The 16,865-nt window shown below is 41.4% G+C and overlaps 1 protein-coding gene across 1 annotated transcript in view; it reads left to right on the forward strand.

Annotated features, from left to right (window-relative positions):
* Positions 1 to 16,865, forward strand: part of DDX10 (DEAD-box helicase 10) — a 323,849-nt gene that overhangs the window by 71,798 nt on the left and 235,186 nt on the right. Inside the window, exon 13 of the mRNA XM_084613019.1 lies at positions 16,235 to 16,679. Coding sequence (XP_084469145.1) covers positions 16,235 to 16,679 — 445 coding nt within the window. The remainder of the gene's footprint in view (positions 1 to 16,234; positions 16,680 to 16,865) is intronic.

Here is a 16,865-nt window from a genome sequence, read left to right on the forward strand (position 1 = left end):
CACTAGAAAGTGCCAGTGTAGAAAAGCCCTCAAGCTCATAGTCTTCGGGCTACCAACTCAGTGCACCTGACTGGATGGTGTAATGGACCAGGCAGCCGTGTTTGTCTGAAATGCATAATGTCCTGCAAAATTCAGTATTCTGAAGAGCTCTACACATAGGTCCCACCGCTACTTATATATTGTGTGTGAGTGCATACATACAAATTCAAAGCAAAGTTGGAATAGGAACTCTTCTTTTGTCTTCAACTTCTGCAAATATTTTTATAAAAAAGTATTCTTTTTCTGGAAGGACCTCTTGCCTGCTTGACAGATGTTACTTCACTGGAAATTCTGAAAATAGTACACAGATTCAAATTTGTGGGAGTTAAGCAATTTGAGTGTGAGGTTATTGCCCTTTGTTTCTTTGCTCACTGCTGTGTAATCATAGTGAACTGGCATTCTCTCCGTCTTCTCTAATGGTTCCTTTGCAGAGAGGTGGGTTCACCGCACCCTCCCCACCCCCCCCAATATTCTAGAGGTTTATCTTGAGAGCTGGTACATTACTATCCTCTGTTGTGGTATTGGCTTATAACACATTGCTACCAGTAGTCATTAGCTGGAGGGAGTCTCACACAAGCCTCCTGTTGACAAAGCCAACCTTTAGTAGTATGTCTGCAAGGCAGCTGGAAGTAGATTGGGTAGACATATATTCTGTAACTCCGCTTAAGATAGCGTGTTAAAGATTGTAGAATGGCTGCAGCTACCTGAGTGGCGGGTCAAACTAGCCACCTGAGTACATTCACAGGGGGTTGGGTGGGATTAGATTTGTGTGGCTAGACCATGCAGCCCCTTGTGCCTCTCTGGCCATATTGCTATTTTTAACCTGGTGTCTTGAGTAGAGACATCTCCCAGTTGTTCTATAGACATACCATAAGTTTAATTAATGAGAATATCTGCTTTTGTTTAAACAAAAATGTGCGTCTTTCACTCTGGCTTGCAAAGACAGTTTTGAAAACTTTGATGTATAAACAACTGGCAGAGTGGAGAGGAAAAACTTTTTGGACTCCCCTTCGGCAGGCGGAGACTAGAGTTGGGGGGTGTGTGAGAGGAAATCTAAAGATCCCTCTTCACATATACATCCTTGTTAAATGAGGCAGCTAAGTTTGGGCTTTTGATTCTTTGTAAAATTCTTAAGCTGGCCCTGGGTGTCTTTGTGTGATGGTGGAAAGGTCTTGATTACACTGCGGAATGGGAGGAGCAGCAAAAATAGTTTTAGGCCTACTCAGAAATGCTTAGGCTGTCACTGTTTGTTAAAATTTTCAGCCCTCTGGGACTGAGCAGGCATCTGCCCCACTCTGGGTATTCTTGCCAATGCTATGGCAGCTGCTGAAAAGGGAGCTCTTCCTTTGTACATTCCCCATCACAGCCAGGCAGAGCTAATGGGGAATGTAGCATGTAGTCCTCACTGCCCAGCCCCTCCCTGGCAACTCCAGCAGTGCGTGTGCAGAAGGAAGAGAGGAGGTGAGGCCAAACTCCTGCTGTACTAGTTCTGTGGCTGCTGCAGGCTACCTCTTTCTCCACAGTTATCTGCCTGCCAGGGACAGACTGACCTGTATCTGGGTCAGCTCCTCTTTCATTTCCTCTCAGCTGTGCATTCTCAATACAGGGATTAATTTGTGTCAACCTTAGAATTTTGCAGTTCTTAATTACCAGGCATAGGGCCAAACCTAGAGATTATCATCTTCATAAGAGTTGATGGAAAACCACACTTGATGTGCCTCTTTTTGGCATCACATTGCAGTCAGTAATCTACCTTCTGAGAAACTTCCTAATATAGTTCTGGGAACATTTCTAGACACAACCTTCTATCTGTCCAGACCACAGAGGCCAGGGCTCTCAGCTAAGTGTCTGCACTTGGTTACCTACTCTTGTCATTCATACTCCAGCAAACAGAAGTTGAAGGGTTCTCCTTAAGTTTGGGACCATGTGTGGATAGGTTGCTCTTTAGAAAACATGGTCCCAACCCGTTTGCACAGGTCCATCCATTTATCAGAGTAAGACCTTAACTAAACCCAGTCAGTTCCCATCACTTCAGTTGGCTGTAAGTACTTGAACTAGTAGTGGAGTTCGGAGTAGCTCTGTGAGGAAATCATGTGTGATTGAATGGGAAATGAACACCAGCACAGCTGCCAGGTACTAGTATAGGAGAGAGGCTTAGTATTACACCATACATCACTGGTTTTCAAACCGGAGAGTGTGCCCTCTGGGCGGGGGGGTACAACAGGATTGTTGGGGGAATGTGAGGACCTGACTAGTTGCTGAGAGTTCTCTCACTGACTTGGTCTCCTGCTCCAGTTCCTGCCACTGCTGCTGGGCTGGAGAAGCAGGGAGAAGGGAGGGCAAGGAGCAGGGTGGGGGGAATGCCCTCTCCCTGCATGGGGGGGGGGTTGGAGGGGAGGCATTCCAGCTTGCTCACCTTCTTGGAGGCTGGTGCGTGTATGCCATGTTGGGAGGTAGTTCCTCCCTGCTCACACAGGCTCTTGCACACCCACCAGTACGCACATGCTGCAGCTGGAGGAGCCTGATGGTGTCTGAGGTTCCCGTGGGTGGGGAAATGGGGAGGTGTGGCCTGGCTGTCTCTCTTGCTGGGGCCACTTGCCCTGGCCCATGGAGTGACAGGGTGCTCTGGCTGGGAGGTGGGCTTCCGGATTCCAGGCATCCACAGAGGTGCTATTTCTGCTTGATGAAAGGGGGGGCGGGGCACATGGGATGTGGGTCTCCACGTGGTGGACACAACAAATAAAAAGTTTGGGAACCTCTGCCCTATATAAATGACCTAAAGTTGAAGCCTACCAACTTCCTGTAGTAGAAGTTGTGGTATATGAATTAGTTTTTGGAAACCACTGAAGAGAATGTACTGGATCCAGGCAGTTTCTACTTGCTTCATTTGAGGAGGCAGTGAAGCATGTATTTTACAAATCACAATGTGTTTATGTAGGTAACGGCAATAATATAAAAATGCATACCTTACGAAATGACACTGTTACTGAGGAAATTTTCTAAGCAAAAAGCCTGCACTCACTTGCTCTCATCTCTACCTTCCAGGCAGAATGCTAGTTGAACAGGCCTTGCAACAGACCCTATCCATCATCCTGCTCAGGTCCTGTTGGACCAATGAGGAAAGAAAATTCTAGACAAGGGAAATCTAGAGACTGCAAACTTGAGCGCTCCAGGGATATACAGCAAACAGAGAAATACACTCAAAAATACATGGGTCCCAAACCATATAGGGATTTATATTGCTGGAAGAAGCACAGGTCTGATTTTAGATTCAGGAAAACTCAATTACAATATAGTAATTACAAGCCTTAATCCACTGCTAGTTGTAAAGAGCTAGAAGCTATTTGAGCTCAACAATTTCCTACCTGGAATGTAGACAGGGCAAATAATTTTCCTAAGGATGCTAGGAAAACTTCTTAGCTGAATAGATACAATTACTTATTGTGAATAAGATTGGTCATTGTCAAAGAACTATCAAATAGATAATGCCGCTAAAGCAGTTTCACAGTTAAATTTGGTTATTAATCAGAGCCATCTGGGTAGTCGGTTAATTCAGATTTGTCACTTGTTTGATTCCCTCCAGTTTCAAATTGTTTGCTGCTCTTGCCTTTCAAAACATTTTTATGTAGCTGTTTGTGTGGGCCAAATAATATGCAAAGGGGGAAGGTTTTATGCAGGATCAGCAAATAGTATCTTCTCTTCTGGAAGTTTCATTTTTGCAGGATTTTTAAATGATCGTTTGCCTCTGATCTGCAGTTACAGATTCCAGTATGATGTACAAAGGTGTTTTTGCCTTTTTCTTTTTGTAGGTCAGCTAATCAGCTTCTCTAAAGAGTTATATCTGCTACTTGGTAAACTGTCTCTATCTCTAAAAGAAAAGGAGTACTTGTGGCACCTTAGAGACTAACAAATTTATTTGAGCATAAGCTTTCGTGATGCTTCCGATGAAGCGAGCTGTAGCTCATGAAAGCTTATGCTCAAATAAATTGGTTAGTCTCTAAGGTACCACAAGTACTCCTTTTCTTTTTGCGAATACAGACTAACACGGCTGCTACTCTGAAACCTCTCTCTCTCTCTCTCTCTCTGGAAGAGAGAAATCTGTTTGGTACAGAGGCAGCAGCAATGTCACTGTAACTTCACATAAACTAAATGTGAATAAAAAAGTAAACCTTTTTGGCTTGGTAGGTCTGCAACAAAATTATCTGGTGCAAGAACAGTTTCTGTCATGAAGACTAGACTGGCTCCAGACTACTACCCACGAGGAAGGTCATTTTTCTTTTGAGAGAAGTGAGAGAACTGTGCCCAGCTTCTGACTCAATCCAAATCATGGTTTATTAAACTTGCTCTTTCAATGGAAGCACATGTAGCCCAGGATCTTCACATTAGGATGAATTCCAAATACTCCAGTAAGCACAAAATGTTAAATCTTAAGGCAGCTAGGTTATTCATTTCTATAAGGTTTTATTTGAACTGCCCAGAAAAGCTGTATACTGGTGTTTACTTGGATAGAAAACAAAGCTTGTATCATGCTTTAATCCCCAAAATGTCACTCCTGAAGAGCTTTCTTTCCTAATCTCACCTAAAAATAATTGTCAAAATTATTGTCACCTGGCTATCAATTGAACTAGTTATCTCAGGATTGTAGTTAAATTCTCAGTTCAGTTCGTTGTGTGGATGGTGTCTGTCCCAGTTTTCTTTAGATGCTGCAAAAACTTTGTGACTGTGTCAAATGTGATTTCATGCACATAATACCAGAGAAATTCAATTTTGGTTTTAGCATTGCCTTCAGAAACTGGTTGAAAGTCTTATACTTTCCACTTAAATCACCCTCCCAAAAAAGTCATCCCTGTTTTCCTGACATCAAAACATGAGATGAGTTTGTCCTTTATTGATCCTGTTCTTTGGCTTATTTATTGAACTTCTTGTGTTAACAACTTGAAGAATGGATTCAGATGTTGTTTCTTACAAGATTGTTGTATTCTAGACATGGCCAACCTTCATGCTTACCTGCCTCCTGAGATTAAAAACCAACAAAAATTGAAGAAACCCTGGGAGAAAGGCTTAGGGAGACTTTGAGCATCCAGGGTGCCAGTGTTCCAGATTGTTCCTAGTGTAGGAGAAATTGTAAAGTAAAGGACTGTAAGCAAGGCAGACATGAGCTTTTGAGGAGTGACAGCATGATGGGAAGTGTTTTGGAGACTGCTGTTGCTGGGATGAGCAATAATGCAAGCCAGAGTGCCTGATTCGATGTGAAGAAGTGTGTCACAGGTTTGAAAACTGGAAGGGACCATTATCCTCAAGCATAATGACCACCTGCATAATGGAGGCCATGGAATTTCGCATAGTAGTAATTTCTGCATCAAGCTCACATCTGGTAGCTGAGCAAGAGGATATTTTAGGAAGATTTCCAATCTTGATTTAAAGATGTCAAGGGATGAAGAATCTGCCACTTGCCTAGGTGTGAGTTGTTCCAGTGGATAATTACCCTCATTTAGAAATTTGTGCCTGAATTTATGTAGCTTCAGCTTCCAGCTCTTGTTTTGTTTTTGACTATATTGAGGGGCCCTCTGTCAGAAATGTTTCTCTGTGTAAGTACTTGTTGACTGTGATGTAGGTTGTGTCTTAACCTTGTCTTTGGTAAACTAAATAGACTGAGTTTTCTAAGTCATTCAGTACAAGGCAGACTTTCCAGCTGTTTTTGGAACCCTTTCCAGTAGTGCAACTAGACACACTATTCCAGTAATAGTCTCATCAATGTTACATACAGAGTCAATACTCCTACTTGATATTATACTGCTTATGTAGAAGACTCACATTAGCTGGCTTAGCCACAGGCCTGCAGTGACAGGACATGTTCACCTGGTTATCAGCCAAGAACCTTAAAACCTTGTCAGAGTCGCTGTTTTCCAGAATGCAATCTTCCATCTGGTAAGTATGACCTACGCTCATCTCTAGCTGTATGATCTTGAATTTGGCTGTATTAAAACATATGGTGTTCTGATGAGCCCAGTTATGAAGCAACCCAGATAATTTTGAATAACTGGCCTGTCATTGTTTCCCACTCCACTGATTTTTGTAATTTGTAAATGTTACCAGCAATGACTTCATATATTCTTTCAGATCATCGATAGACACTGAATATGATTGGGTCAAGAACATATCCCTTGGGTGAATCCCATTAAAAATCCATTGTTTGAGTTATGATTCCCCATTTACCATTACTTTCCGAACTCTACTGGCCAATTTTTAATCCTTTTTATATGCGCTGCACTGATTTAGTATAGAGCTAATTTTTACATCAGAATGCCATGTGGTATGAACTCAAATGCTTTACAGTGTTATATTTATAAGCCAAACTTGTAGTTTTGTCAAACAATATCAAGTGTGTTTGACAAGACTTATTTTCCATAAAATCATATCAATTTGATATTAATTATTGAACCACCCTTTAATCCTGATCCATTTTGGCTGAGATTGATGTCAGGCAAACAGTTACCTGAGTCATCCTGCTTACCTTTTAAAAAAATAGTAGCAAATTAGCCTTTTATGTGTTCTTTGGGGAACGTCTCCAATATTCAAGATTTGTTAAAGATCAGCATTAATGGGTGAGTGCTCCTTGATGGGTTCTTTAAATCTTCTTGGGTGTAAGTTACTGGGTCCTGCAAGTTGAACTGTAACTGTTGCCATTTAACATCATCCTTGGTCACGGAATAGTGGAGGCAGAGTCATGGAGGTTGCGTGGAAGGCTCAATAGCAGTGAGAACAAAAGGAGATGGATTTCAAAGGTAGACTGCCACAAGACATCTCAACTGTCTTCACTGAATTTTTTTTTATTGTGGGGTAAATAATGCGTATGAATTCCCCTGGTAAAAACATAATAGATAGCGCTTTAGTGTTACTGTGAAGTAAGCTAGGCAAAGTCAATCAGAGGGAAGAGGTGTAGTGCTAACCTTGCCAAGCTACCTGATGGTAAAACATGCTGAATGCCAAAGAAACAAGGGATAGTTTTCACTGTGTTAGGAGATAACTAAGCCCTTGAGATTATGTGAGTGGGAAATATGAGTATGACCATAAAGTGACCACTTGGAAACTGATATTGGGAGATTCTGATTGAGTCCTTGATTATACATACACATTTCACTAATTTAAATCACTTTCTAAATTGATTTAGTTAAACAGATGCAAACTGTGGGGGACCAGGGGAACCAGGGAAGGATGGTATAGTCCTCATTTGAGTATCTGACATGCATATATAGCTGTACTTGTCAAAGGACCAGTAACTGCCACCTTAACACCTCCATCAGAAGACTCATTTTTCTTCAGTTATTTTTAACTTTTAAACCAGTAGTCCTGCAACTGCACTGATATTATTATAGACTCCAGATTTTGCAACAAATTGCAGCAAAGGAAAAGAAACTGAAGTCCTTATTGCTAATATGGAATTTCTGAGAAAGAATTGTCTGATTTTAAAATTTTTATAAAGACAAAAACCATTCTTCAAGTCAGTGCAGAGTATTTTGGAAGGACATGGCCTGTGTGGATATCTGAGAGTAACAAGACAGTTGTTGTGTTAGTTAATTGGGAAGATTTAGTAATATAAATAATTAAAAGCTGCAGTTACTTGTGCAATCAAGATTTGGTTAAATAAAACGCATGAACAGGCACTTTACAATTAAAAAGTTCCAGGACTAACTTTAAAACTTGTGTACTGAATGTATTAATCCAGTGTGAAAGTAAAGGGGTAAATATCTTCTATTTGTTTCACTGATTAAAGGCACCTGCAAATAGTTGTGGTATTATCTCATGTTTTGTTTAGAGATTTGAGTACTGAGATAAGAACTAAGGCCCAGCTTTGCAAATACTAGTTTGAATGGCACTATTCACATAGTTAAAGTTAAGCATTTGGGTAAATGTTTGTACCAAGGCATAAGTAAGAGACCTAATTAATTGTTACAAGTATTGTAGCCTCCTTTTGGCTAAAAAATAAGCTACTTGTAAATAGTCATTTCAGGAATTTTTAACTTGTCAAGTGTGTGAAGTTGAGATATAGAGGGGGATAATCTGCAGCTCAGAAGAGAGTCTGAGTGGAGGGGTTTGGTTATTCTAATAATTCAGAAGTCATGTGGATCCAAATAACTAGCATCTAACTTCAGTAGAGTTGCTAAGTGCCCTACAAAAAATTACCAGTACTTGAATTGGTAACCAATTTGGTCACTTGCAGGTGACTGACAGTTGGTCCTGGCCCCAGATCAGAAACCATGTATATGCTGTTTCTTGTTGAATTACAAAAATGATATCATCAACCTCAAAAATCATGACATAGTCCCCAAAATATTGAGATTAAAAAGAATAGTTAATTTAATTTGCCTTCTACTTTCTGAGCAGGATGCACTCCTCGTTTTCAATCTTTTCTCTGAGCTATGAGGGTTGGAAACTTCTTTTTTTTTTTAAATGAAAGTTTAGATTTTCAATCCTGGATTCTAGTATCTTGGGGCCTTAAGAAAAACATCAGATATAGTGAGACTTGTGATGAAATCATGATATTTGGCAAAGCTGCAAACGTGTAAATTGATTACATATATGGTACAATATATAGCAGTAGAGTAAGTTATCACTCTCAGGACTTTACCTAAAGTTGAAGTCACACTTGTGTGGCAAAGATGTTGTTAGTAAAATGGGAAAAGTACTCTGCAAAATTAGCATTTATTTAGCATTTGCAATTGATTAACTGACTTCTATTCACACAGAAGTTTGTAAGCTCTTTGAGGCAGGAATCATGTCTTCATTTATGTTGTACAGTGCCTATTATAATGGGCCCTAATCCTGATTTGGGCCGCTAAGGACTACTGCCGTTGTGTTAAATCTGCTTCATTTCACCATTTCTGTTCCACTTAGCCAATAAATTAATATGTAGAGTTCAGTTTTGTTTCCAAGGCAATTAATAATTAAATATTAAAATGATTTTAAGATAGATAATTGTTTCCTTTAATATCACAAGTATGTTGCATATAAATCCTTTTACTACTGGGCCTTTGGTGAATGTGCACAAGGCACTGAATGGAAACTTCCTTCAAATGATCATTCTTACCCTTTTTCTCTGAAATGCCCTGCTCAGACCCCATTGTTGCTAATTGTTCCTGGAAGAATGTGTATATATGTAATATATAATCTTGAATGTACTGTGATTGAGAATACAGAAGATCAGGCAATATAAAATATTTAATGGTCCTACAAACTGGCAGGCATTTTCAGAGTTTGTGGAGAAATTCAGGTGTTGTTAATGACCTGCAAAGGAAAAAACACTAAATGTATTTACTTTACCAGTAGGTACTGAATGCCCTAGTAACCAAAAGGAAAGGGGCATTCAGTAAATTTCATAGTTTGACAGAAGAAGTTTGGGGCTGTATTTTTGTGGGGGAAAGATAAGGGACTTTTAGTACATACTGTGTATACATTGGGAAAATTAAATTCTCACTTCTGAACATTTTGTAATATTTGTGTTTTTGGCTAGTTTGTCCTCTGTGTGTGCTTAGTCTATGGGCATGAGTGTGCATGATGATTGGTTGGGTTCCTGAGCCCCAAAGCTAGGCAATACTGTTGTGAAGCATTCATGATGGTGAACCATCATAGCATACTTTATATACAGAAGTGTCTTAAATGATAAAACACTTTTTCTTGTGGTTCTATATTGGTACGGCACTCAAGAAAGCTTTAAGGAGACATTTAAAACGATTCAAACAGAAAAGTGGAGAGAATTTGATGGATGATGCAATACATTGAAACAGCAATTTTTCTTCAAGTGCTAGTCTGTATATGTATTTCACTATGTACTTCGTGCATCTGAGACCAGAGAATTTTTGGAAGAAGAGTCTGTAGGTCCATGCCTGGACCTATGCCAAGCACTGAAGGTATAAGGGGCAGGGCGGACTACAGCCTCCACAGTTCATTCTTACCACCTTTTGGCCTGAGTTGTAACCTTTCATGTCTGGAGTTTCTCTTTTCTCTTCAGCCTGATTCTTGTCTCCAAACAGTAGATATTTCAAAATTTAATGACCATAGTCTACAAAATCTGTGTATAGAAGCTGTCACTTTATGGTACTGGTGTATCAAGAACCACATCACCCTATTAACAGTTCCCTCCAGGAACCCAAAATTAATTGGCAAACAGTCGCAGCAAACATTTTGCCATCTATCAGGAGTGGGAGTTTCATGATTCATGGTGCACGGCATTTTAACTCAGTGGGGAACCCCTGATTGGAACCTGTTTGCAAACAGGAAATGCAAAATATACTACTTCAGGGTAGCTCAAGGAAAGCATTCCAGAGGCAATACTTTCCTACTGCCTTGAGCTGTGCCTCCCTTCCCCTGCCCTCCCCCTAATACCTTGGGTTCTACTGAGGATTCGACAGGACAGGGAACAAGTCATTCTCATCACCCTCAAATGGCCCAGACAGTCTGGTTTCCAAGCCTCCTACAAGTGTCATCACATCCATCTGTCAGCATTTGGTCATTACTGCACCTGTTGACCCAGTAATATGGCAGACTCAGGCATCCTAACCTGGAGGTGCTTCATCTCACTGCTTGGTACTTGGATGGGCATCAAGCCTAGAACATTCATGCTCTGAAGCTGTGCAAACCATTCTTAATAATAGAAAGGACTTCTGGAAAATGTTACCTAGTCAAGTGAAAATGGTTCTCGCTTTGGGCCTTGTAAAATCATACGTCTCCAGAGACAGCAGACAGATAATCCCACTATTTTAGACTATCTTCTTAGGCTATGTCTGCACTACTGTGGTAAGTTGACCTAAGTTATGCAATGCCAACTACATGAATAATGTAATTGGAGTTTCCATAGCTTAAGTTGATTTACTGCAGTGTCTACACTGCGCTTGGGAGATGCTCTCCTGTCGATTTAGCTTACTCCTCTCATTTCCAGGTCTTCATTAGACCCACTAAATTGATCGGTGATGCATCGTTTGCCGCAGAGTCAATCCCGCAGTAGTGTAGACATAACCTTAGTCTCAAGGTGGGTTTGATATGGGTTTACCGGGTGGCAATCAGCACATGTCACCAACCCTTGGGCTCAGGTGCAGACCAACTGCTTGCAAAAATTCTCTGGTCTCAGGCGCATGGAGTACTTGCGTACCTGCAATGGCATACAGATAGGGACCACACATCTCTAAGAACTCCAGTTACAGTGAGGTAAGTAGCTTCTCTTTCTCTCCATCCTACTCCAGATTGTGTACGGAAGGGTCAGAATTATCCTAGGTTGTAGGAGTAGAACAGATAGTGAGGGTGCAGGTGGATAGAAGATCAGATGAACCATGTTCAGGTTGAGTTTTAAAAAATATTGGGTAATTTAAAGTTAGGTGTTTCATTAGCCATGTAGAATGGGGCCTTTTTGTGGGAATGGAGACTTGTTTTACTTTAAAAAGCAGAAATAACTAATAAAACTACTAACTTGGTCAATTCAGCTCCTAAGAATCTTGCATTTGACAAGTTCGGCTCTCACCACCAGAAAGCTGTTACTAGAAATGATTATAAAGAAATTAAAATCTGCATAAAAATTCTTTATTCATTTTAAATTTGCCCATGGGCCTTAGAATACTCTTGTTTCTGTTGTTCACTTTTTCCATTTCCTTTATGGGTTTTAACCTGTTACTGGCAACAGGCTTCGATTATTTAACAAGAAATCTTCCAAGTTACAGTTGGTGATCAAATCATTTCCTTGTGGCAACTATAGGCATTTTTCTCATAGAAAAGTTTAATATTGTGTAAGTATTTAATGTGTTCTTAGAAGTCTCTTAATACAGTTTAGCAGCTGGAAGCAGGAGATGCCAGCACCAAGTGATCAGCAAGGTCTCTGTGCACCACCATGTGTCCTCAGATCACTCTTGGGGGCAGGGACACCACTTTTAGCTCTATTGCCTAGAGAAAACTCTCTTCTTCCTTACCCTCCCTCATTCTGGACCTGGTTGTTTTAATCTTATTTATAGTTTAGGAAATTCAGCACTTGTAATATGTGTGTTCATTGATAACATCAGAAGAAAGTTGTCTATATCCTCAGAACATATTTTCTTGTTTCTCAGTGTTCCCTGTGAATTGGGGAAAGAAGTGTTTAAAAAATAATTCCACAAAAATTGATTGTCACCCAAGTCTTGGCAGTACCTGAAAATTGCCACACTGGCAACCCGTCTACTTCCCTAAACATGCCCCCTTCCAAAAATCCCAACAAAAACACAAATCAGTTATCCTCTCTCCTCCAAGTCTCCAGACCATAACCTAAGCAGAGGTGTCACCCTGAAAATCTAGAAGAGTCAGAGAGGCCATGAAATCCACTATGGATTTTGCTATTGCTCTTGATTTTTGCAAGGAAGGTGCTCAGGTGCTAAGGCAATGGGCAGCAGTAAAAACCCTAAGGCAAATTACTTTAAACAATTTTTTTAAAAAGACTGTAGATTGGCATTGTCCTGCTAAATATCTGTTTACCTAATACAAAAGTCTTAGAACAATGCCAATGTGTAATATTTTCCTAGCTTGGCTGGAAAACAGTTGGCTTTTACAGTCTTTTTTGGCTAGTTTGAGAGCTCATGAAGAATAACAGTGTGACTCAGAATTAACACAGGTAACTTTTAAATTACAAAATTGTCATGTGAAGGTCTAATTAAAAAAAAAATAGGTAGAAGAGATTATTTCCTTTTAAGAGTTAGAGAGATCTCTCCCCTCTCTCCCCCCCCCCCTTCAGTGAGTCATTGAGTTCAACTATGCATGCTCTTTTCATCTTTCCTCCTAAATCCATCTACTAGCTTCTCTGGGTAGAGGTGCAAAATGCTTGCTCCTCTTCCTCCAGGTCTTCCAGGGTTTTCTCTGTGTTCCTTGCTGCCCCCCTGGAGACTTTGATGGCATGCTGTCAAACAGTGAGGCTGTTGGGGTTAAGGAAGGGATTGTGAGCCTCTCCGGCTCTGTACTGGGAGCCCTTAGAATCATAGAATATCAGGGTTGGAAGGGACCCCAGAAGGTCATCTAGTCCAACCCCCTGCTCAAAGCAGGACCAATTCCCAGTTAAATCATCCCAGCCAGGGCTTTGTCAAGCCTGACCTTAAAAACCTCTAAGGAAGGAGATTCTACCACCTCCCTAGGTAACGCATTCCAGTGTTTCACCACCCTCTTAGTGAAAAAGTTTTTCCTAATATCCAATCTAAACCTCCCCCACTGCAACTTGAGACCATTACTCCTCGTTCTGTCATCTGCTACCATTGAGAACAGTCTAGAGCCATCCTCTTTGGAACCCCCTTTCAGGTAGTTGAAAGCAGCTATCAAATCCCCCCTCATTCTTCTCTTCTGCAGGCTAAACAATCCCAGCTCCCTCAGCCTCTCCTCATAAGTCATGTGTTCCAGTCCCCTAATCATTTTTGTTGCCCTTCGCTGGACTCTCTCCAATTTATCCATATCCTTCTTGAAGTGTGGGGCCCAAAACTGGACACAGTACTCCAGATGAGGCCTCACCAATGTCGAATAGAGGGGAACGATCACGTCCCTCGATCTGCTCGCTATGCCCCTACTTATACATCCCAAAATGCCATTGGCCTTCTTGGCAACAAGGGCACACTGCTGACTCATATCCAGCTTCTCGTCCACTGTCACCCCTAGGTCCTTTTCCGCAGAACTGCTGCCTAGCCATTCGGTCCCTAGTTTGTAGCTGTGCATTGGGTTCTTCCGTCCTAAGTTCAGGACCCTGCACTTATCCTTATTGAACCTCATCAGATTCCTTTTGGCCCAATCTTCTAATTGGTCTAGGTCCTTCTGTATCCTATCCCTCCCCTCCAGCGTATCTACCACTCCTCCCAGTTTAGTATCATCCGCAAATTTGCTGAGAGTGCAATCCACACCATCCTCCAGATCATTTATGAAGATATTGAATAAAACCGGCCCCAGGACCCACCCTTGGGGCACTCCACTTGATACCGGCTGCCAACTAGACATGGATCCATTGATCACTACCCGTTGAGCCCGACAATTTAGCCAGCTTTCTACCCACCTTATAGTGCATTCATCCAGCCCATACTTCCTTAACTTGCTGACAAGAATACTATGGGAGACCGTGTCAAAAGCTTTGCTAAAGTCAAGAAACAATACATCCACTGCTTTCCCTTCATCCACAGAACCAGTAATCTCATCATAAAAGGCGATTAGATTAGTCAGGCATGACCTTCCCTTGGTGAATCCATGCTGGCTGTTCCTGATCACTTTCCTCTCATGCAAGTGCTTCAGGATTGATTCTTTGAGGACCTGCTCCATGATTTTTCCAGGGACTGAGGTGAGGCTGACTGGCCTGTAGTTCCCAGGATCTTCCTTCTTCCCTTTTTTAAAGATTGGCACTACATTAGCCTTTTTCCAGTCATCCGGGACTTCCCCGGTTTGCCACGAGTTTTCAAAGATAATGGCCAGTGGCTCTGCAATCACAGCCGCCAATTCCTTCAGCACTCTCTGATGCAACTCGTCCGGCCCCATGGACTTGTGCACGTCCAGCTTTTCTAAATAGTCCCTAACCGCCTCTATCTCCACAGAGGGCTGGCCATCTCTTCCGCATTTTGTGATGCCCAGCGCAGCAGTCTGGGAGCTGACCTTTGTTAGTGAAAACAGAGGCAAAAAAAGCATTGAGTACATTAGCTTTTTCCACATCCTCTGTCACTAGGTTGCCTCCCTCATTCAGTAAGGGGCCCACACATTCCTTGGCTTTCTTCTTGTTGCCAACATACCTGAAGAAACCCTTCTTGTTACTCTTGACATCTCTGGCTAGCTGCAGCTCCAGGTGCGATTTGGCCCTCCTGATAACATTCCTACATGCCCGAGCAATATTTTTATACTCTTCCCTGGTCATATGTCCAACCTTCCACTTCTTGTAAGCTTCTTCTTTATGTTTAAGATCCGCTAGGATTTCACCATTAAGCCAAGCTGGTCGCCTGCCATATTTACTATTCTTTCCCTTGAGGATACCCAGTCCAGCTCTTCGTGGAAAGGGCATGTCTGAGGATTCCTCCCAGAGCAACTGATTGAGTCTTTTGCTCTTCGTAAAGGTGCCTCATGCGTTCCTAGCACTGGGATGGAGCCTGGTGAATGCCTGCCTTTTCCAGCCTCTGTGAAATCTCCTGGTACAGGCGAATGTTTCTGCTGCTCCGGGCAAAGTCATGGAGGATGGTATATTCTGCCCACATATTGATCAGCACCCGTGTGTGGTTGGTGGGCCAGGCAGCTGCCCTTGGAGCAGGATCTGTGTTCACCTGTACTGATCAGAAGAGTGCAGTAGAATACTATTGTAAAGTGATCAGCCCAATTTGCTACTATGAGCGATAATGGAGGGACAAGGATCTTTATAGATTGGGTAAGGGTCAAGCAGGAAAGGGTTCACTGCATTGTGGGTATGGGGGTGGGGACTTTTAAAATTCAGGTTGGTACCCCTTTTCCCACTGCACACTGGTACATACTATACCATAGCCTAAAGTGCATACTTCCCTATACCCCTTCGACATGCTAGGTTACTTGCCCTCTACTTGCCTTTGGATATGTGCTTCTGGGGCTTAGATGTACACAATAGGTGGGTTAAGGCACAAGCACATGTATGGACACGTGTACAGTCTCTAGTATAGTTTTAGCCTTAATCATTTTTGTTACTCTTCTGAATTTAGCTCTGAATTTCTTCCATGTCTTTTTGGGACCAAGGTACATAGAACTGTGCACAGTATTTTAGGTACAGTCTCAGCAATGTTGAATACCCTTGTTTCCTTGGTGTGTGACATGAATCTTCTGCCTCTGCAGTACTAAATTGCATTGTCATTTATGCCATCTATTATATTGTAAATGCAATTTAATTTGCCATTTGCCATCACTCTAGGTTTCTTTTGGGAGTACTGTTTTCTCAGCATTGCCCTCCTAATGAGCTCCTTATGTTTCCAGTTGTTTCCCCCCGTATTTGTTGGCTTGAATTTTTCCAACACTTTGACTCTGTGTGTGTGTTTGTGTAAATAAAATAAACAAAAAAATCAGGAGATTCTAGTTTGTACATACTCCAGTCAAAATACATTAAACATAAAACATTATCGAAATTAAGCGCAGAACTCTGTTGATCACTTCTAACTTTGTAGAATGGTTTTCAGTTTCAGATTAATTTTTTGTTATTTTTAATTCCATGCTTTAGCTCCCTTGGCCTTGCAGTGGCACCTCGGGTTAGATTTCTTCAGAAAGCCCAGAAACAATTATCTGTGAATGAGTCACTGGAAGGAAAAAGCCACCCAAAAGGGACAGGGCAGTGTGAAGATGCATGCTCCTTAGTAAGCGATGAAGAGGTGGAGGAAAGCCCAACTCATTTTAAAGAAAAGATATCTACTGTTCAAAGAATGAAAGGAGAGGGAAAAAAAGAACCACCAGAGGAAAAAGAACTCCCCAGCAAAGTCATTGACAAAGAGGGCGATGAGTCAGGGGAATTATCTGAAAAAGAAGAAGTTTCTTCAATAAACAAGGTTCCAAAAGCAGAATCCATTAATTTCTTTGAGGATAATGATGACGACTTTAGAGATCTTGATTTGCTGACAGTGAAACGGCAGAACGTTTTTGGCTTGGAAGCTAAAGATCTTGCAGTATTGGTAAGTGCGTTTTGGTATGAACTTCATGAGTCTCATTTTCAGTTAATGCAACCTGCATAAGAGAATAGAGTAAGAACAAAATTCTGCCCCTACACAATGCTAATTTGATATCAAATGAGTTGCCAACCTGTATCAGAGGACAGAATTGGCCTTAATTGAAATTGCATGATTTATTTTAGTTCTTAT

This window comes from Lepidochelys olivacea (assembly GCF_965140295.1).
Source record: "Lepidochelys olivacea isolate rLepOli2 genome assembly, chromosome: 1".
Classification (NCBI taxonomy): domain Eukaryota; kingdom Metazoa; phylum Chordata; order Testudines; family Cheloniidae; genus Lepidochelys; species Lepidochelys olivacea.